At 40.7% G+C, this 23,117-nt stretch overlaps 1 protein-coding gene across 7 annotated transcripts in view; it reads left to right on the top strand.

The window, feature by feature from the left end:
* Positions 1-22,797, top strand: part of sp2 (sp2 transcription factor) — a 29,265-nt gene extending 6,468 nt beyond the window's left edge. For all 7 annotated transcript variants that reach the window (XM_047043515.1, XM_047043513.1, XM_047043517.1 and 4 more), the window contains 6 exons: positions 595-1,332; positions 7,687-7,902; positions 8,051-8,339; positions 12,116-12,299; positions 20,128-20,321; positions 20,632-22,797. In XM_047043515.1, coding sequence (XP_046899471.1) covers positions 595-1,332; positions 7,687-7,902; positions 8,051-8,339; positions 12,116-12,299; positions 20,128-20,321; positions 20,632-20,732 — 1,722 coding nt within the window. In that variant the 3' untranslated portion in view covers positions 20,733-22,797. The remainder of the gene's footprint in view (positions 1-594; positions 1,333-7,686; positions 7,903-8,050; positions 8,340-12,115; positions 12,300-20,127; positions 20,322-20,631) is intronic.
* Positions 22,798-23,117: the final 320 nt, after the last annotated feature.

Genomic DNA, 23,117 nt, shown 5'->3' with positions numbered 1-23,117 from the left:
ATGCTTAACGGCATACCATCTGTATACATTTGTCCTCAGTGTTAGAGGAAACATTGATCTGAGGGAGACAAGGCCATTATGTATAATGTGAATGTAAGATCATGATTTACAGATACTCAATAAATATAAAATAATATTTTAACACTTACTGATATCCCTTGTTAAAATGTTAAATATGTTAAGGAATTATATTTTAAGATTATTCAGTCTGATCACATTAAATAACTTGAGTCAATGCCCAATTCATCTTGCTTAAAACCCCCCACTGAATAAACTTCACTTGTAGTGTAGAAATGCATGTGTACAACATTGGATACATACATAAACATGGCCACAGCAATTTACAAATATACCTAACATGGGGGTATTTTAGAATTGTCAGATTACAAATTGTTATCTGTCATTGATCCAGGTTTATGAAACAAAAAGCTTGTTACTTCACATGCAAATGATCCTTTGCATCCAAAGTTCACTGGAGAAAATATTGATAGATTTCGTTTTTAGCAAATTTCGAATGCAGATTTTCTTAACGTATTGACAGGGGAGGAAAACAAATTCTTACACTTATTATGTATTTTATTTATTTGTCCACAGGACTCCCAACCTTCTCCTCTGGCCTTACTGGCAGCCACCTGTAGTAAGATCGGCCCTCCTGCCGCCCAGGTTCCTGTCAGTGCCCCTCCAGCCCAGCCGCAGCCTCGCAGACTCCTCCCCATCAAGCCTGCTCCCATTGCTCCTGCTCCCCCCAAGAACCTGGGCTTCCTTTCAGCCAAAGGCAATGTGATTCAGTTGCCGACTGGCCTTGGCTCTTCCAGCCCTGGCAACCCCATTGTGCTCACTATCCAGAGCCCAGCTCGGACAAATTCCACCACAGCCAACATACAGTATCAGATGGTCCCGCAAATCCAGGGAACCCAGACCATCCAGGTAATGCCACAGGGAGGCCAGATCCAGCTCATCCCAGGAACAAATCAGGCCATTATAACAACACCCATGACCATGCCCACTCAAGCACCCACCACCCCCCCAGTCACACCGCAGAAGACTTTGGCTATTAAACCATCTACGCGGGGGCGCAAGCCCAACAATTCCACCAACATGGTGTGTCTGTCTGGCGGACTCACAGTACCCATCACCGTGGCCACTGGCGAGGTGGGTGGAACTCAGTTTGTCACAGAGACAGCAACAGCCCCTGTCCCACCAGCAAAAGGCAGGCGAGGAAGGAAAAAAAAGGTGCCGTTGGTGGCCCCGCCGCCTTCGCAGCCGGCCTCTCCACCCCCAGAACAGATGGAAACTCTTTTGATTGAGACCACTGCTGACAATATTATTCAGGTATGTTCACTGTATACACATCTGGGCTGTTCACATCATACACATAATTTAGCAACACACAAATAGGCTTTTGTGTACTATTTCTTGATTTTAGTGGAAGATTTATGGAACAGGTAATTTTGAAATTAACAAATGTTACCAATAATGTATTTTATATTTCAACACCACTAATCCACAGCTATTGGTGTAGGTAGGTTTCCTCTGTCTTTTCTGGGTTCATTTTGAAATCAATATGCAGATTGATTCAATTTTTACCGCAACAGACAGTGGAAAAAGCTATTAAAGCTGTAATAACTGATATTGCACAATGTGTTGCTATGTCTGAAGTATTTTGTTATTCAGGGGTCAAAAAGTCTCAGCAGGGCTCTAGAGTGCAATTGGTCGCATATGCCAACAAAATTTGTACGGGTGTGACAAAAAAAATTCCTAGGCCGCACCGGTGCACCTAACCTCCTCTCATCCGCTGCTTCTCCAGGAACAAAGCGTTTGTTTCTTCTTTGACGGAATTCACACTCATGGTTGGATCATATCGTGGTCTAAACCAGCGTTCCCCAACTACGACCGGTACCGGTCCGTGGGCCATTTGGTACCGGGCCGCACAGAAAATAAATAAATAAGATTATTTCCTTTTAATTGATTATCAGAGTCTGAAAGACGTTTTATTAAGAAAAATTACCGGATTCTCTCCTTCTCTGCGGGCCTTTTCCCCTGAGCAAAAAAGCTCTGCAAAGACGTTTGTGTACTCATTTTTTAGCAAGTTTGTGGGCTTGGTTGAGCGGTAACTATTAGGGGTGCACTGATCCGATACTAAGATCGGATATCGGCCCCAAAATTGACAAAATAGCTGGATCAGATGTGTGAGTTCTAAATATTTCCGAAGGTGCCCACAGCAAGCATAATACTCGAAGCAATGCTACTAGCATGCTAGTGTTACCTGTTAGCCTTCTCATTAGTACTTATGGAAGCCATACAGCCTTTGTCGCATAGTTTTTGTCTATCGGAAAATATTCAGTTGAATTTTTCGAAATCGCATATGCAACGTTACGCTGTGAGACCCATATTTGAACGATCGCATATGTGCTACGCTACTCGTTCTACACTGTAGATTCTACAGTATAGTAGAGTCGTTGAGCTGCAGGAATTCGGCGTGCTCCTAGCATTGTGCTTTTGGATGTGATTGATTAAATTGGTACTATTGTACGTTGCAGTACTACCACCACCCCTCAAAACATTTACATTGCAAACAGCCGACGAACTAGTTGGCATTACAAGCGTGAAATATCTCCACACAGCTAACTCTTTGGCTCGCTCCATGTTGCTTTTAACTTTCTGTCCACTGGTTCGACATGAGCTGTACACCGCACGTTGCAATGCTTCAAGCTGAAAACTTCCATGGTTTACACACCAGCGACAACACATAAATAAGAATTCAAATATTTGTACATGTTTACAATGTTTGGTTGCTGTTTGTTACCATTGTACGTTTGACCAATACACTATTTTGTTTCTACTGCTACATTTTATTTATTTTAATAGGCCCCATGTTTGATTACATTCTATTTTCGCATTTTGAATGCACAATTGTTTTTTAAATAATAAATAAATAAGAATGCAGTAGATTACACCTGTTTTGTCTTAGTTAGGAAAGTCTGGTGCCTTTAGTCGTTTCCACATGGTGGAAGGAAGGTATATGGTGGGAGGTATACAGTTTATTATTAATTCAACAACGGTATCGGATCGGTATCGGGTATCGACAGATAAACAAAGCCCAGGCATCGGTATCGGTATCTATTTATTAACAACATAAATGCATAGCCTCGGGAACATATCTTATCAGGGGGGTGGCTTAATGTTGCGGGGCTTCAGGGACAGACTGGGAGTAAAAATAGGGCCCTGGACTTTTATCCAGACCAGCCCACCAGAACCGGCCCCCGTAAAGCTACGCCACCACTGCTGCCTGCTAATGCATGCATAGTCTGTGTTTGATGTTATGCTAGTTTGGGAGTTCGATACTTAAAGGCCAACTTTTTGGGCCTTTATTTGAGCGCAAAATAGTTTTTTGAGCCTTGTGTAAAATCAAAATGGCAGTTTTTTTATTGGTAAAACCTTGTCTAGTGAAAGTTATGTCTTTTTTTCTCTTTATTTTTCAGCCCCACCCTTACGTTTCTTATCCTCGTTTTCCATCGTTATTCTTCTCCCAGTGTTCCCAATGGCCAGTCCGCTACTGCGGGGCTATTCCGCGGTGGTGGATTTTAAAGTCATATCATTTTAAATTCTCGTGCTGTCAGGGGGTGCTGCAGCACCCTCAGCACCCGTAGTTCCCGCAGCCATACATTAAATGTATGTATTTATTTAAACAAGTTTGAAGCTCATGATTCGTAGCCTACCCAATGTTTCTGGTTGGACGTTGACGTGTCTGGCTCTGGCACACGCGTTCTTTTAGTGCCTTTCTGAAGCCAGGCTAACATAATTACTTACAAACGAAAGTCGTTTAGTTTCTAGGTTTGAAATCAGCAGTGAAAAATCTGTTTTACTGAGGCATCAGTTGATGCTGTCTAGATAACTTTTTCGAATGTAGCGTACCGGCATGCAAGAAAAAGTGCCAATACGCAAGAAAAGGTGCCGGTACGCTTAAGAGTAAAATGTAGAGGTGCCGGTACTGCGTACCGGTGAGTACCGGCCCACTTCGAGCACTGTTTGGAAGTGGGATTTTCTGCCGTGACAGCAATCAAACAAAATCACAGAATAAACTGGATATAAGGAATGCACTTCGGGTGTCACTGACATAGCTTAGTCTCGTTTACACATAAAAGTGGGACTGACAGATCGAAAGCTAGCTAGTAATATAACGATGGAAGACCAGGCTAAGAAACATAAAGATGGGGCTGAAAGATTGAGACAACATCTGATTCACTAGACAAGGTTTAACCAATTGAATAACGGCTATGTTTATTTGACATAAAGCTCCAAAAACTATTTTTCCCTCAAATCAGCAAAAAAAGATTGAAAAATCGTTTTTAGAGCTTTATGTCAAATAAACAGCCATTTTTCAATTGGTTAAACCTTGTCTAGTGAATCAGATGTTGTCTCTTAATCTTTTTTGATGTAAAAGTCGCTAGCTAGGATCACATCAAACCCCCAGGATGTGCATGCATTATCAGGGCAGCTGTGGTGGCGTAGGCCTATTCGGGGGCCGGTTCTGGTGGGCCAGTTTGGATCAAAGTCCAGGGCCTATCTTTCCTCCCAGTCCACCCCTGCCGGTCCTTGAAAATATGTCTTACATGAAACCGGTCCGTGGCGCTAAAAAGGTTGGGGACCGCTGGTCTAAACTAATCAAGAGACAGAGATGGGGCGGGTTTTTGCCTCTGATCTCTGTCCAGATATTCCTGTAGGCCTACAGTGCGCCGTGCTGTGTGATTGAAATTACGACCTGAGCACCATAGAATCAGTTATGGCAGACCTGGGCATTGTACGGCCCGCGGGCCACAACCAGCCCACAGGCTGTCTCAATCCGGCCCGCGTGAGGTAAATCAAAAATTTTAAATAAATGAATGTGTTGAGCTGTAGTAAATATGTAGGCCTGAAAGACTAGTGATCAGGCAATTTACAAATGTGCGCTTGCCCCACCCCACCGACAGGAGAGTTAGCTGTTGGTTAGCCCTCGAAAATGAAAAACTAAAGGTTGATACAGAAAGTTAGAGTTTTTAACAAGACATGGACCTCTAAGTATCTGTTTACTGAGGTCAAAGCTGTGTTCTTAGTTTTGGAGAACAGGTCGCTGTGTTAAAGGATTACAATTTGAATCGGCACTAAGGGCCTAAGGAAAAACACTAACGCGGACATAATAAGAACTTGACAACTTCAGTGGGCGGGGCTGATGGTTTGCTAGTTAAATAGGGCCCTCAGGGGCTGCGCTGACCAGCTGGCAGGGGTCTTCAGTGACATCTTCAACCTCTCCCTTAACCTGTCTGTACTCCCCACCTGCTTCAAGAGGACCACCATTATCCCTGTGCCCAAGAACACCAAGGTCACATGTCTGAACGACTATCGCCCGATAGCACTGACCTCTGTCATCATGAAGTGCTTCGAGCGGCTAGTCAAATCATTCATCTGCTCCTCGCTGCCCCCCACACTGGACCCTATGCAGTTTGCATACCGGTCCAACAGGTGTACAGACGATGCCATCGCTCTGACTATGCACACCGCTTTCTCCCACCGGGACAAGGGGAATACATATGCTGTTCATTGACTACAGCTCTGCATTCAACACCATCATCCCCTCCAGACTGGTCTCCAAGCTTGTGGACCTGGGACTGAGCACCTCCCTTTGCAAGTGGATCTTCCACTTCCTGACAGGGAGGCCACAGGTGGTGAGAATCGGTGACTGCACCTCATCCGTACTGATCACCAACTTAGGCACCCCCCAGGGCTGTGTGCTCAGCCCTCTCCTGTTCTCCTTGTTCACTCACGACTGTGCGGCAACGCCGCAGCCTCCTTGTTAAGTTTGCTGACGACACAACCATCGTGGGCCTCATTTCTGACAGTGACTAGTCAGCCTACAGAGAGGAGGTTGACACCCTGACATCATGGTGTCAGGACAATAACCTATCTCTTAACATCAGCAAGACCAAGGAGATGATTGTGGACTATAAGAGGCGGCAGGAGGAGGAGCATGCACCCCTACTCATCAACGGATCTGAAGTGGAGAAGGTCAGCTGCTTCAAGTTCCTCGGGGTGAACATCAGCAATGATCTCACCTGGTCTGTTCAAATGGACAAGGTGGTCAAAGCGGCCCGTAAGCGCCTCTTCTTCCTGAGGAGACTGAAGAAGTTTAGTATGGACTCAGTCATCCTCACTAACTTTTACAGATGCACTATAGAGAGCATTCTGACTGGTTGTATCACAGTGTGGTATGGGAGCTGCACAGACCGGAACCGCAAGGCCCTACGAAGTGTGGTCCGTTCTGCAGAGTTCATCATCGGCAGGAAGCTCCCAGCCCTACAGGACACCTACCACACACGTTGCCTAAGGAAAGCCGGCAGGATTTTAAGAGACTGTTCCCACCCATCCTTCAGTCTCTTTACCCCGTTGCCTTCTGGCAGGCGTTACCGCAGCATCCGGTCGCGCACACGCATACTGGACAACAGTTTAAACCCAAGGGCCATTAGGCTTCTGAATGGACACTGATATGGACATTGATTTACTGCACACTAGTGACTTATACACTGTCACTTTCAGCTACTGGTTGCACTATCAGTAACATTGCACTACTGTACCTCACTGTACCTCGCCACCAGGCTCCTGTATGGTCATTGACATAGTCACTGATCTGCAAATTTGCACTATTGTACTGCACTCCACTTAGGTTAGAATAGGTCATAGGGTTGAAATAGGTTTTATGTGCATTTAGGGTTAGTATAGTGTACTATTTATTGTTATCTGTAATTTAGGAAGTTTTAGTATTAGGGTTAGTATAGTCGATTATTTATTGCTATCTGTATATTTAGGAAGTTTCACTTATTTAAGCTCAGCATTGATGTAAATTGTGTTCCGTGTACTTATATGTTATGTTATGCCAGGTGCTTGCGTTGTCTTGGCTTAACAATTTCAGTGCCCAGTCTAACCTTGTGTTGTTCTGTGTACCTGACAAATAAAAGACTTGAACTTGAACTTAAATTGCAGAACCGGATCATCACCTGTCACCCGGCCCATGCATATCCACCTCAGACATTAAGACAGATTTTGATGCACTTGTTTAAGCCCAATGGATTCCTCTCAAAGAACAAAATAAACCGAAAAAAACGTATTGCTTTTTGTATAAAGCTGATCAATTGCATATCTTTAACATAATGCAAAACAACTTTTCAGTGTTTGTGAAGATTAACTAGTTAAAAATAAAAGGAAACACTGATGTAATGATTATTTTAGTTTTTACTGTTACTTCGATAGTCTTTTCCTAGTTGACCAACATGTAAAATATTTATACTTATTCTTCTGATAACCAGTAGCAGCTAATCATAATATATACTTTACTGCTTTTTCAATGGGGGAAAATGAATAGTAAGCAGATTTAAGTTCAAGTTATTGTTGATGCGGCCCTCCAACACATTTCAGGTTTCTCACGTGGCACCTTGTCAAAATTAATTGCCCACCCCTGAGTTGCGGAGCTGGGCCAAGGCCAAAGGGCAAGAAAGCCAAATTAGCTGATGTAGTTTAGTAGAAAAAAAAGGTTATACAAGCACACAAAATTCTGTGGATTACCTTGTTGACAAAAGTTAGACTTCTGTACTCTTATTTATTTTAGACTTCAGACTAATTCACACAAAGGTTCCAAGAAATGCTTTTCTTTTTTAGGCAGGTAACAACCTCCTAATCGTGCAGAGCCCTGGCCAGCCGGCAGTGGTGCAGCAGGTTCAACTTGTCCAACCTAAACAAGAGCAGCAAATGGTCCAGATTCCTCAGCAGGCCCTCAAGGTGGTCCAGGCCGCCTCTGCTACCCTGCCACAGGTTCCCCAGAGACAGCCAACCCAGAACCTGCAGGTGGCCCCAGCTGATGCCTCACCCACTCAAGTATTCCTTTTTCCTCTCAAAAACACAACCCATCTGCACATACAACCATCTCCCATTTGGAACCTGAAAACTATACAGCTATCTATAAAAGTATACTATATGATGTACAGTAGAACTACTATAGTCTTTCATACTTGTGATTCCGCAGTTCCTGATCAAAACTGCATTGGGGGAATGGCAGACTGTGCAGCTCCAGGAAGCCATCTCCACAACAGCGACACCTACCAGTACCGTCACCACCTTGTCGGCAGCTGTTGTGAGCAGCAAGAAGACCATAGCAGGCGGACGCAAAGAGAGGACACTACCAAAACTTGCTCCAGCTGGGGGAATGATTGCGCTAAATGCAGCGCAACTCTCCTCAGGCCAGACGGTCCAGACCATTAATATCAATGGTGTCCAGGTGCAGGGAGTTCCTGTAACAATCACTAATGCAGGAGGTGAGTTGGTGTATGAAATGTGTTAGCTTAGCAACATTTACAAACACTTTGTTCCAATGTGAGTTTTTCGTCAATACAGATTTTTATTGTTATCTGTAATTAAGGAAGTTTTAGTATTAGGGTTAGCATAGTCAATTATTTATTGCTATCTGTATATTTAGGAAGTTTCACTTATTTAAGATCAGCATAGATGTAAATTATGTTCAGGTCCTGAGACCTGTTTTCTTACCTGCCTGTTTCTACATATTAGTCCACCTCTTTCTGTTTTATCAGCACTGGTTGAAGCCTGAAAATATTTCTAGGGAAATTGTGGAGTGTAGTCGTTACTGTAGTTGTTACTGCACTACTACAGAAGTGTAGTAGTTAGCTAGCTCTACAATTTACCGGGGCTAGGTCTGAATCTAGGAGAAAAACGGAGCTGCCAGTATATGCAGGCAGCAACCCTAGTGCTAAATAACTATTTAGCTGGTCGGCTCCATGACGCCGGTAAGTAGGGAACGTGAGATTGTTCACCAAAAGAACTAAGAGGAACAGATTAACAGATTAAGACATGTTCAGAGGTACTGAAGGACTTACATTTGTTGTATCTATTCCAATATGTAATTATGGTATTCAATGACACAAGTCTCTGTTCTGGAAAGAGTGGTCTGGAGTCGCAGAGGTCCGATAATATCAGCTTTAATGCGGCAGTTGGAAATCAACAAGTACAGAGCTCTGGGGTTGTCTATGTTTCCCTACCCACAACAGAGTTTGGGTTGGTTCACGAAGTCCATCTAACTATCTGTCCCTGCCCCAGCATATATTATACAGTGCAGTAAAACAAAAAACACAAGAGGGTTGAGCTTGTTCTCCTGTGCAGCAGGGAGTTGTTCTTGCCTACGCATCCCACCTGCTCGGGTGCCGTCTCCACCTGGTTTCAAGGTTGTTTCTGAAAACACACTGTGGTCGAAACTCATCTGGATTGTTCCTTTTTCTCCGCTCGCTGCCCTGACTCCACCCACCCTGTGTGAGACACAATGTTTAAGCCTGAGCACACTTCTAAGTTCATAAGACAGAGCTTTAATAAGCACAATATATTCTTTAGTACCTAGCAAAAAGTACCCTCAACTTTCCTAGACTTTTACCTATGGTAGTAATGCTGAGGGCTCGCTGATATCGCTGAATGTAGAACGGTGTATCTATGCGTCGTTGCTAACGTGTGCTGACGTTGTGACTGTCGGTATGTGAGAGAGACGCGTGAGTGACCGAGAGACGGAGGGAGAGCAGGGAAAGGAAATGCAGCTGAACGAATACGCTGCGTGTTTTAAATAGTTTAAACAACATTTTAAAAAGAATAACGAAACGCAATATGTGGCGGCCGCTGTTGATTCTGTGGCGCACCGCCACGTATAAGTCTGTGAGGGAAACACATGACTAAGGCCCAAATCCGAATGTCCCCCCTAAACCCTAAGCCCTGCACCCTCAGACTAACTTCACGTCACCTAGTAAGTGAATGAGTGCAAGAGGCTGCAAGGGTTGAAAATGCTAAAAATTGGAATGGGATAGCACTTTGCTGCATTATTGGCAAAATAGTAATGTTGTTGGATCAAATCTGATGAAAGCATATTTCCAATTTATCATCAAAGGACAACCTGCACACAATTCTGGCTATGTTAACCATCAGTGAGCTTTGTGTTTAAACTTAAATGTTAACATTTATTTCTAACTATGTTATCAGGGTTGGTTGCTCCTTCCATGCATGCTTGTTTGTTTACCGTTCTTGTTTTATGAGGTTTGCAGAAATTATTTTCTCGCTACCAGGCTTTCCCTGGTAACCCTCGTGTTTCACGTCACAACGCTGTGAATTGTGGGCAATTCCCTTCGCTAAAGTCTGCAAAAATGCGGACTAAAGAAAAGGGTGTATGAAGGACTCAAAATGTGTGCGAAAGAGCCCTCTTGACAATTTCACTGTGGGGACAGCCCTAAGCCCTCACAAACTTAGTGAGAACGCACCTCAAAGTCTTTGAGGGTGGACATTGGGATTGGGCCTAACCATTCGTAAACTCCAGATGATTCTCCGGCCGTCTTCTCTGAGGAAAAAGCTGTTTGTTCCGCACATTGATTCAGATTGTGCACGGCGAGAAGGCCTATTCACAGACAGGTCCGTTGTAGTGAGAGAGAGAACGTGAGCAGGGCAGGAAGGGGCTGAGCGAATCAATGCGCTGTGCGCAGTTACAACAATTAAATACTTTATTTTTCCATGTTAAACAGTAAAATCTAAAAACTAAATGAATACATTTGTGGCAGTACATTTTTTATTGTGGCGGGCCACCACAAATAAATCAATGTATGGAAAACACTGGTGTAGCCAACCAGCACACATACAACAGTAGATGTTTGTATTTATAGAGAGGTGTAGACAACTACAATAAGAATACAATATGTGAATGATTCTATGAGCATAGAATACATGGCCAAATCATTATGCAATAGCTTATATATTGCCGTATTTGTTCAATTAAACGCCGCCCTCGAATTAACGCAGCCCTCTTATAAACGCTGCTCCGAAAAATGAACATTTTGTAATAAACGCCGCCCTCAAATAAAAAATCAGAAAGCGGTTATTTAATTGGCTAAATTATTATGACAGTATTTATTACACAAGTAAATCACAAGTGTATTATAATTCCCTAAAAGCACTGGCAGACACAAGTGGCTTTCTTGCTACAGGTTTGAAGCTTCTTCTCCAAATCCACTGTGAACTAAACCCACAGTATAACGAGAAAATAAAACCACATTAGCTTAATATGAACATACCATGACATGCGAAGCATGTAAATAACGTTCACCAAAGTACAGACACAAAACAACACAAGGGAATAGAGGTTTCCTTAGATCGCTAACATCCGATAACAACCGTACTTTTATCGGAGCATTAAGTTGTCTGTGCTTCGCTTGCTGTTAGCTTGTCGACTCTCTCACTTACGAGTGTTCCAAAAGGCCTTAAAAATAAAGGCACTGTAGGCCTACTCTCACCAAAGTCACTTAATGATACTGAATGCAATTATATAATTCTAAATTATGACATTGGTTGAAAACAAATTATACATTATAATAATGTAATTGCGACAATTACATCTAGCCTACAATATAGCGAGGTAGCTAACTTCACTACTGGCAAATTCGCCTTTCAGTTCGCATGCTACAGATCAGTTGCTGCTGGTGAATTCTTTCTGCCCAGCTTTCTGTTTGAAAGCTGGAAGTGTAAGAAAGTTTCGGCATGTTGCTTCAGATTTCTACACAATGTAGATATGCGCGGTTTCAATTTTATACTAGGCATTGTGTTTGACCTCCTTGTCTATTTGTTGTTTGTCTATGGCCGCACTGCAGCTGCAATTCATTAAATCTCTCTTACTAATTAAACGCCGCCCTCGAATAAACGCTGCACCAAAAATGATAGTTGTGTAATAAACGCTGCAGAGTCTATTAGAAGAAATACAGTAATTGTGATTAACACAAGCACATAGGAAATCCAAGATTTTCTCCACAGGACCCAAATGAGAATGTGCATGTGCTGCAATAGTAGCTTGCTCATTTCAGTTAGCTAGCGATATGTAACGTTAACATGAAATTGTTTAATATTTGCTCAAATTATTCTAATTGCGTTTTTGGCGACATTCTGTTAATGGTTTTTTGAGCGCCATTTAAAAAAAAGTTTTAAATGTTTGTTTTTTTATTGTTTAGAGTCTAAAGTTTAAAGTGTTGTAAAAGCTTAAGCATGTCCCTCCTCTTTCCAGGTCAGCAGCATCTGACCGTTCAAACAGTGCAGGGCGGAGCGCTCCAACTGAGTGGGGTGACAGGGTCTCAAGGCCAGACAATGCAGGTGGAACAGACTCTGGCTCTGGAACTGCCTGGACAGCCAGGAGAGAAGAAACGGCGTATGGCCTGCACCTGCCCTAACTGTAAGGATGCAGAAAAAAGGCAAGTGGGGGCTCCACTACAGTTGGGTGCCGTGGTCCAGGAGGGGTCAATACTGACATTTTATTGGGCAAGCATGTTGTCTTTAATTGCAATTTTTTTTGTCATGGTATTGTGGTATCATGAGAGGCTTGACCAGTAAGCGGGGTGTAGGGCAGAGCGTCACCACAGGACAGAGCAGGCAAAAAATGCTTTTAAACAAATAATCCACTTTGTTCCATAACAACAAAAATCTTTCAGAAAGGAAACATTAGTTTTTTTTAAGTAAAAATATAGGCTTCATAAACTTGCTCCTAACTGGAATCCTACTACCGTAGGTGCAAAAATTAAAGTTCCTCCAAAGCCGAACAAAGTTTGTTCCATGTACCAGCCCGCGTGCCTGGTGTGTGTGTCCACTCTTTTCTTCTCTCTCCCTCCCACACCTGAGCTCCCTCGTTAATCAGCGGGCTGAGGCATTTGCAGCCTTCTGAGGAGCGCATTTTGGGAGATGTAGTGTTCCCGGCAGCCATCTTGTGGCATGGTAGCCACCACCAAAAAGGGAACGTAACGCCCCTCTACCACACGTCCTCTTGTGATGCCACAGTATGAAAACAAGGTAGTGCCAGGAATGCAGCCAGTTAGGCTCATCATACAACCCCAATTCCAAAAAGGTTGGGACGTTGTGTAAAATAAAGAACATAAGACAATGATTTGTAAGGCTGCAACTAACAATTATTTTAATAATCGATTAATCTTTTGATTCTTTTTTCTATGAATCGGTGAATGGGATTAAAAAAAAAACATGAATTTTCAACCCTTTATTCAAAAACAAAACTGACAGGGCAAATTCACAGTGCAAAAAATCTTCAGAATGTGCACAAACAGGCACACAAATTTGAAAAAGTTATTAATATTAGCGTGGATTTAATGCTATTTTCCAAGATAAACAATTTATTTGAGTTTTGTTTAAAACTTTATTGAAAATTGAAAGGTTGTGGAAGTAGGCCAGACTTTATTGAATAATCTGGTAAGATTAAGATAAAAAAAAAAAATATCTGACACCATTTTGAAAAAAAGTTAAGATTTGTGAGGATTAAGCTATTTTCAAAGAGTGATTTTCTATCATTTTATTTGAAACTTCATTGAAAAAGTAAAGGCTGTGGACGTACACCAGACATTGTTAAGATACCCTGGTGTCTGTTTGAGGTTTTATATTCCCAAAAATATTATAAAAGTCTACATTTACCAAAAAGGTGTGGGTAGTTTTCACCCAGTCCTTAACGCGATGCTGCAAAGTAGTCTTCCGATTGTGAGACAAATGTCGAATATAAAACTAACAAATATCAAAATGACAGAAGCGGTGTCTGCCTATCACAGAGTTGAGAAATTTACCAAGGCTCGATTTTATTCAAAAAAGGAGTTAATAGCAAGAAGGAGGTCTACGCCAGACTTATACTACTGCAGCCTAAGGGACAACATGTTTTCGATAGTTTCAAACAGACTGGTATGAAGAAAAGATTATGTGGCTGTGCTGACATTCAGCGGCTGTAGGCTGCTTGTACTGTTTACTGCGTTTACTGTTTTGACATATTAGCCTAACAATAAATTAAGTAATCTGGCTTTCATAACTCAGTGCCTAGCCTCTTACTGACATCACCGCACGTCACTGCCGCCATGTGTTTCAGAACAACGTTACTCAACAACCTCTCTCCGATGGCCTTTCCTCCGCTCCACGCCCTAACCCTAAACTTACAAAAAAAAATACTCAAAAGACTGATTGAGTGGCGTAATAATCGTGCGACACAACAAATCGATAATGAAATTCGTTGCCAACGGTTTTAATAATCGATTTTAATCTATTTAGTCAATTCGTTGTTGCAGCCCTAATGATTTGCAAATTTCATAAACCCATATGTTATTCACAATAGAACATAGAAAACATGTAAAATGTTTAAACTGATGAAATGTACAATTCCAAAAAGGAAAAGATAAGGTAATTTTGAATTTGATGGCAGCAACGCGTCTCAAAAAAGTTGGGACAAGGCCATGTTTACCACTGTGTATTATCCTCTTTTATTATAATAACAGTCTATATCTGTCTGGGAACTGGGGAGATCAGTTTCTGGAGCTGTGGGAAGAGAATGTTTTCCTTTTCATGTCTGATACAGGATTCTTGCTGCTCAACGGCCCTGGGTCTTTATGATATTTTTTGTTTCATGATCCACCAAATGTTTTTAACTGGTAAAAGGTCTGGACAGCAGGCAGGCCAGTTCAGCACCCAGACTCTTCTACTATTACTATTATGTAACAGATGCAGTATGTGGGTTTAGCCTTGTCTTGCTGAAATACGCAAGGCCTTCCCTGAAAAAGACGTCTGGATGGAAGCAAATGTTGCTCTAAAACCTGTATATACCTTTCAGCATTGATGGTGCCTTTCCAGATGTGCAAGTTAATCATTCTATGCACTAATGCACCCCCATACCATCAAAATGCAGGATTTTGAACCGCTGATAACAAGCCGGATGGTCCCCCTCCTGAAGTCCGGAGGACGCAGCATCCATGGTTTCCAAAAATAATTTTACATTTAAATTAGTCTGACCACAGAACAGTTTTCTTACTTTGCTTCAGTCCATTTTAAATTAGCTTTAGACCAGAGAAGATGGCAGTGGTTCTGGATCATGTTCACATATGGCTTCTTCTTTGTATTATACCTTTAACCTGCATTTGTGGATGGCATTGCAAGCTGTGTTCACAGACAATGAGTTCCGGAGGTGTTTCTGAGCCCATGGAATTATTTCCATTACAGAATCATGCCTGCTTTTTATGCAGTGCCACCTGAGTGCCTGAAGATCACAGGCATGCAGTATTTATTTCCCCCCTGTCATTAACACATCTAGATTCTCGCAGAAGTCTTTGCGTTCTTCTTTACGTTGAGGAACACTATTCTGAAATGGTTCCACAATATGTAAATGTAGGTTTTTGCTGATTGGTGAACATCTGCCCATCTTTACTTCTAAGATACTCTTTTATACCCAATCATGTTGCTGACCTGTTTGAAATTAACCTAGTTAGCTGCAAAATGTTCCTCCAGCTGTTTATTTTCAGTAACACATACTTTTTATTTTTTTTACAGCATTTTAACCCCCCGCCATCACATTCCATCAGTATTCCAAATATTTATTTTTTCCTTTAAAAAGTTCAACATTTGATATGTCTTCAATGACTCTTTGTGAATGATATGAGTTAATGATATTTGCAAATTATTGTATTCAGTTTTAATTTCCATTTGACACAACCTCCCAACTTTTTGGGAATTATAATTGTATTATAATGCCAGGAATCTCTTGTCTGATGTTTGTGCGTGCGTGTAGCGTGATTATCTTGTGAACCGGGCATTGATAGTCAAATTTGGCAGGTGTATGGCTCATGACCAGTGTTGGGGGAAGTTACTCGAAGTAATATATTAGATATTATAGTAGTGTGATTAAGTTACATTATGACTTTCTCTACAAAGTAATATTATTTCTTATTATATTACTTTTACTATTACTTTTAGTAGTGAGTTGTATAGACGGTTCGTCATCTCTTTCAGCTTCGTTTCTCTGTGGACACTATCGAGAAGTTTGAGGTGCTGTTTTTGGCAGTAAATAATATTTAGTTTGGGCACAATTTGTATTGCACCTTAATGTTTTTTCCAATATCTTCAATGAAAACGAAGTGTCCTTTAAGCTACATTCTGTATTTATAAGGCTATTTTGTTGAATTCATGCAGTAACTTGGACAAGTAACGCAAGTTTCTTAAATAAGTAAGTAATAATATTACTCAATGTCAAAAAGTAACGCGTTATATTACTTTGTTACTCACTTAAGTAAGAATATTATGTAACGCATTGTATTGCATACCCCCAACACTGCTCATGACAGTGAACCGGTGTGAAGTTGTTTAAATGCGAGAAAATTAAAGTAGATGTGAGGCTATAAAATGTGCAGCTTTTTAACAGGCAAGGCATGCTACATGTCCTAGAGCTGACAAACTGCTGTTTTAACACATAGCGATTAGCTAAGTTTGACGAACGTGCATTATTTTGGTAGCTAACTAACTTTTAATTTTGAATTGAAAGTCAAAAAACTTGGAGTTGGTGGCTTACGTGGAGCAGATATTGACAATTGTCTTTGTTAATCTTAAAAAGAAAGCAAGACAGTGGTAATTGGAAAATAGTTCATGATAAGGCACTCAAATACTTTAACTTAATAGCTAGCAGTCTTAAAGAAAGCTAATATTAATGTATTAAAAGTCCCATGACATGAGAACTTCACTTTAGGAGGTTATTTAACGTTAATATGAGTTCCCCTAGTCTGCTTTTGGTCCCCCAGTGGCTAGAAATGTCGATAGGTGTAAACCAAGCCCTGGGTATTCTTCTCCGCCTTTGAGAAAATGAGAGCTCAAACGCTCGGTTTTGAACCTCCCCTTTCTCTGCTTTGCCTGCCCAGAGAATCTGGCCCGCCCATAAGAAACTGAGCTACGACCGTGCGACTGCCATATCTTTTTTTCCTAGAGAGACATCATGGCTTGCAAACAAACCAAGCATAACAGTTGCTCAGTGTTTGGATGCACAAATGAAAACAAGTCTTTTTACAGTTCAGGGCTCGACATTAACCTTTTGAGGCACTTGTCCTTTGGACAAGTACATTAACGTTTCACTTGTCCATACACAAAAGTCTCTTGTCCGTGTAAAGATGTATCATTTTATTTAAAAAAATAATTGTGTTGACATTTCTAGTTAGCTAGCGTCGGCAGTGATGTACCTAGCAAGTGTTAGCAGCATTTGTATTGGTTAAATGTACATAGTTAAATATCTGCTAATATTCATCTGTAAAGTAGGCTATACACCAGTGGCGATTTTAGACCCTTTTTAGGGGTGCTCAAGCAAAAAAAAAATTCTTTATTATCATTTGATGCTGGTAGTTCATGAAGAAAGGGAAATCCTTAGTTTTTTTTCATTCATTCAATATTTTGAATAATAATACATAAATCTATTAATTGTTATCAAGTTAAATTTGGGATTTATATTAGCAAGGGGGTTTTGCACTTTTGCAAGGCACTGTATTCATGTCACATTCTAATTGGGGGCTGAGCACCCCTAGAGGTCTGATCCTAGAATCGCCCCTGCTCACAGGCTCTCACGCCAAACCTTGTACTTCTCACGCTTAGAAGGCAGCCAACCAAGTAGTCCTGCTAACAATGTAAACCGTAATGGACAAGGTGCAGGCCCACGGAGTGAAGCAACATAGACACACGAACACCTGTGAAAGCTTGTCTCCGGGCTATTTGTCTTATTTCAGATACAGTATAAGTTTAGATAGCTTGCAAATACTGAGGATAGCCTACCGAAGTAGAGTTAGCCAATGTCGTGGCGATGCTAGCTAACGTTGGCTGTATAACATTTCACTGGGTCTTACAGCGTTGCTTGATTTACTGAATTTATTATGTTCTACTAGCCATTTGCCTACTTGAGCAAGTCAGTTTTTTAAAGCCCTGATAGTGTAACTGAGATGACACAGTAAATAACTCCTCTTTCAAGTAATAAGCCCCCGTCCAAGTGTTTAGCATTAAATTAGCTGCACGGTCTGTAGAGATCTTGGGACGAAGCCACTTATTTTGTGTTTAGCTAATGCAGGATTCGGTCAAATGAAATCGGTAAAATAGACGTAATGATTGGAACATAACGTGAAGTAACATAGCATTTTATTTTGTTTGAGTTTTAACTTGTCCAGTGGGACAAGTAAAGTTCTCTTCCACTTCACTTGCCCAAAATACAAAATCCCCTAATTCCAGGAGATTGTATAGCATTTGCGGGTGTCCGGGAACTGCCGGGAGACTTGGGATGTCTGCAGTGAAATGTTATATACAGATATCAAACCAACGTTAGCTAGCATCGCTAACGACATTGGCTTATTCAACTTCGGTTGGCTATCCTCAGGATTTGCACACTAGCTTAATTTATACTGTATCTAAAATAATTTTGTAGACATAACAAGGATATTCATAGTTAGTATATCACAGTCTTATAAGTCTGTAAAGTAGCCTAAGTGAATAAATGGGATGCAGCGATCAAAGAAAAGAATCTGCAGGTTACCTTGATAAATTAGGCTAAACTAACAAACAGCGCCAGCAGTGAGCTACGTGAAAGTAGCCTGTTATCTGTAGTCATTCAACTTCTTGCTCTTTTCCCCAGTGTGAATTGTAAAACTCTGTGGCTGCCTCTGGTGAAAATAGTGTATTTTACCGTCATGGGTGACCTGGAGCGGGGCAGGGTATAATAAGCCAAACCTGATCCCTTTCTCGTAGAGCAGAGATTTAACATCCCTGAACGCTACTCGTTTTCTCCCCAGCTCCGCACTGAAATCTTCATGGAAAAACACAACTTCCACGGAAGACCAGTCTTGCCTCTGTCTGCTGATGCGATGTTTGTCCTGAAAGTAGTGAAAATGGACCAGGAATACTCTTGGTCTCGATCGCCTTCATCGGTTGGTTTAACTCCAATTCGGTGTGCACGGAAAGCAGGAGAGGCCCCGAGAAGAAATCTGCCCCCAGTACCTCATGAGAAAACTCGGCCATGAACTTAACAGGGTCTGAACAATCGCACTGTGAAGCACTTTGGCTGTTTTTAAATGTGCTATATAAATAAAATTGGACTTGAACCTTCCAAATTTTCTGGGATCCCGACCACTCTCAGGTTGGATCTTCACGACCGATTCTCCAGGTCATCTAACTTCCTCTTCATAGACGTGATCTCCCCCTGCAATGTTGCTATGGCAGTCTCAACACTCACCAAACGGTCACTGTAATCACTTAGGTTATCTTCAACCCCACGAATGCGTTCCTTGTGTGATTCTTAGTAAGACTTTACTTGTTCGAGTGTGCTAATCACTGGAGTCAACGCAGTTTCAAGCTAATTTTTAAGCGCAGAATGCACTGCTCGTATCATAGCAGTAAGGAGAATCAACTGAAGTTTCTCAAGGTCTTCTGGTAGTGCATCAGGCATCGAGGCCGTAGCCATGTTTTCACTTCTGGTCGGAGCATAGTCTTTTTCAGTTGCTTTATTATTTCGACGGTTTGCTTTACTTGACATATCGGTGTCTAGCTATGACCAAAGTTATACAAAAAGTTCAGGCTACATACAGATAACGGCAAACAGGTTTAAAATAAAGGTAGAACAAGTATTTAGAATATAAAAATGGAGCCACACTCAAACACGTCCACTCAGTCCATGTTCAAACCGGAAGCCCCTAAAATACTGAATGTTAAGGTCTGAATAGAACCCATTTAGGCTACCCATGAGCGTTAATACATAGAGGCAGATAGAAGTACTTTAAACCAGCCTTTATTAATTATTATTGCAAAGATGGGGTTTGGGGCTGGGTCGTTTCACCAATAATAGTTGTACCACAGCTCAACACACATTCAGATGTAAATTGTAGTTGATCACCAGGTATTTTTTATGAATGTAGGTTGAATAATCCATATAGGAATAACAAAAGGAAATCTTTCTTACCTGAGTGACAGCTTAGTGACAGTTGATTGACAGTTGAGTGGACCTTGAATGAATGACTGAATCTGCCCCTTATGGTGACATTTGTTTGCCTCTATAGTCTTTTACTGTAAGATGTCAACAAGATTCTATAAGACATTTTCACCTGGCTATATGCAGTGTTTAGATATTTTGTGGTATTTAAGCAAACTAGCGCATACATTATCATGTAAATTGTATTCCCACATTTTCAAAAATCTATGTGAATTGTGTGTATAAGTGTGTCTTATTTTGGGTATGTGTTCCCCTCGACTTTCCAGGCCAGGTGAGGTTGGTAAAAGGAAGCACATCTGCCATATTCCCGGTTGTGAGAAAACATTCAGGAAGACATCCCTTCTCAGGGCTCATGTGCGCCTGCACACTGGCGAGCGACCATTCGTCTGCAACTGGGTGTTCTGTGGGAAACGCTTCACACGCAGTGATGAGCTACAGCGGCATGCCAGGACACACACAGGTCTGTCTGGTGTATAGAATACACACACATAGAGAAGTTGTACTTGACAGGTTAAATATAGGGGAATATTTGGTATTTTATGTATATTTATTTGAACAAATGAGTTAGGTTAGTTAAATTAAATAATAGGTTGGGGATGCATGCCAAATCATCTCTACCATATGATGTAATTGGAGGTGTTAACATGTTGGATTTCATATAGGTGCTGGTGCAGGCACCATTGTACATATTTTTTACTTGTGGGGTTGAATAATATTAATCAAAGATAAATGACTATTTACAGCCTATTCTCTTTTGTATTTTGTCATAGGAGACAAGCGCTTCGAGTGCAACCAGTGTCAGAAAAGGTTCATGAGGAGCGACCACCTGACCAAGCATTACAAAACACACATTAACACCAAGAACTTGTGAACATTGGGTGCACAAAATGTACACTCTGCCTTCTGAACTAAAATCCACTGAGTGATGGAGAGGGCAGCCTAGGGGGGTGTCTTGAATGGGGAAAACCAAAAGTCTTCTAACCCAAGCACCTAAACCCATTACCCCTATCACTCCCCTGGATGATGCACAACCTGGTGTAAATAGTAAATCTTTCTTAGCAGCTCAACTGTACCAGTCAGTTTCTGGAGGAGTCCATGGTATATTTTGTAAAATAATAATGTCACTCCCCCAATGGACAGCAGGCCTCCTAGACTGAATGCTTAGAACAAAACAGCCCTTGCTTGGAACAAGTTTCTGTAGATAGATGGGAAATGATAACAACACTTGAATTAAGCACCAACCTCACACTGTCACAAGGACCACGGCGGGGTAGTCTGGAGAGGACTACAGATAGTTTTGTTGCTGTTTATTTTCAAAAACTGTTTTGTTACTCAGGAGCACTCAAGAGTTGATCCTGAAGTGCTGTGGATGTCAGTTTCCTGTCCTTTTAATCATAAACTGTTCAGGAAATTGAAAGCATGAACATTTAACAGAAAATTGTCCTTTGGGTTCAGTTCATTGAATTTAATTGATTGATTTTAATCTAGAGGGACTTGAAACCCTTTCAAAAGGTTGGGCAAAATACTTTTTGTGTATATAATTTATATAGACATACAAACATGTATAAAAGCATACATGAGGCAAATTGGAATATTGATATACAGATTTAACTTGTCCTTTCAATTGGTTCTATTAGGTGTAAAATCAGAGGATTAAAATCATTGTTAGAATAACTTTTGTCAGCTGTTATTTTATGTTATCCAGTTCAAATATGCAGTGTAATTATCTGTTGGCATCATTTTGGTTTTAATTTCCCAAGTATTGGCCTGTCATGACAATCATGTCATAAGATGCAAAAAATCTACATCAGATGCTGTCTTAGACCACAAAGCACTGTACTTTATTTCACCAAACACCAAGTTTTTGAGACAAGTGTTGTGTTTTTACATTTTGTCTACGACATGTAATTTTCTAGCGGAGTTAAATATCCATAAATTATATGGTAGCATGAAGGTATTTTTAGGGTTACATAACTTAACGAACACCAGTGTCAAACTTCTCACACAGTATTATAAGTATGTTATATTAAATTAAATAAAGCGCATACAATATAAATGTATATACAGTCAACCTGTATCATCCAAGCAGCTTTAGATATATTCTTTGGCAGAAATTGTTAAATTATTTAATTGACAAGACCAAGTCAAATATTTAATGCTCCCAACAAATTAGCCATATATAAAAAATAAATAAAAAAAAGATTGTGTGTGAGTTGTCACTACAGTCATTCAGAAAGAATTGTAATGTTGATGGAGACTGAAAAATACCAAGATTGAAAGAGAGCTGGTGCATATATACGTTTGTATGGTATGTCTGAATGTGTATATGATATGTCTTGACAGACAGTGAATAAATGTAAGATAGAAATTACACTGCCTATTGCCTGGCCGGACCTGGAGGAAGTGGACTCTGTACAGTGTATGAGGACAAAAAAAAAAAACGGACGTGACAATGTATAGCTTCATTCCTGCTTTGTACAATACACCTAAATTACATGTTTTTTTGTCGTTGTTTTTTTTTGTTACCAAATTAAAGCTGCCTTAGACAGTTGCACCAAGTATTTAAAGAGATTACTGTCTAATTCCAGGGAACAGCATTTGTAGAGTTCCTTGATTTTGTCTAACTTATGTTACACAATGCCGATGTGCACTGAATAGAACCCAGGTGGAACATTTTATTAACATTTTCTTTTTTTGTATGATCAGTGGTTTGATTTCTCTAAAAGTTAGTACTTAATGTTACACCATGTAAAATTTGTGAAAGTCTCTCCCCAAACCTGTGTCTGATCTGATGACTTGGACCCAACACCTTATCCTTTATGGCAAGAGACCCTTAAGATTTCGATAATCTTTTATAACTGGCACTAAGGTGTTAACTTCAAAAAGCTTGCTCCTTTTCTACAGTCCCTCCCCCAATAAAATGTTCAAACCATGTATTTCTTTGTGATTCTGTATTTAGTTTTCATACTCCTTAATGATTATTTTATGGTTTTTATGTCAAATTGATGTCTGACTGAATATATTCCAACATACAATTGAATCTTTTCCACCAAATGTATTGCCTAAAAATAGTTTGGATTCATTAATTTGAATTTGGATACAACTCTCACTCCTGTACTAAGATAGTATTTAATATGCAGTTGTACATATGTTATATAGTTGTATATATTGTACATGGGGAACTTAAATATGTTAAGAGATTTCAGTTGTTAACATATTTGTTTTCAGTAACTACGACTACATTATCGGTTTAAAG

Source organism: Hypomesus transpacificus, chromosome 21, assembly GCF_021917145.1.
Source record: "Hypomesus transpacificus isolate Combined female chromosome 21, fHypTra1, whole genome shotgun sequence".
NCBI classification, from domain to species: domain Eukaryota; kingdom Metazoa; phylum Chordata; class Actinopteri; order Osmeriformes; family Osmeridae; genus Hypomesus; species Hypomesus transpacificus.
Note: the sequence above shows the minus strand (reverse complement) of the source record. Positions and strands in the feature narration are given on the sequence as shown.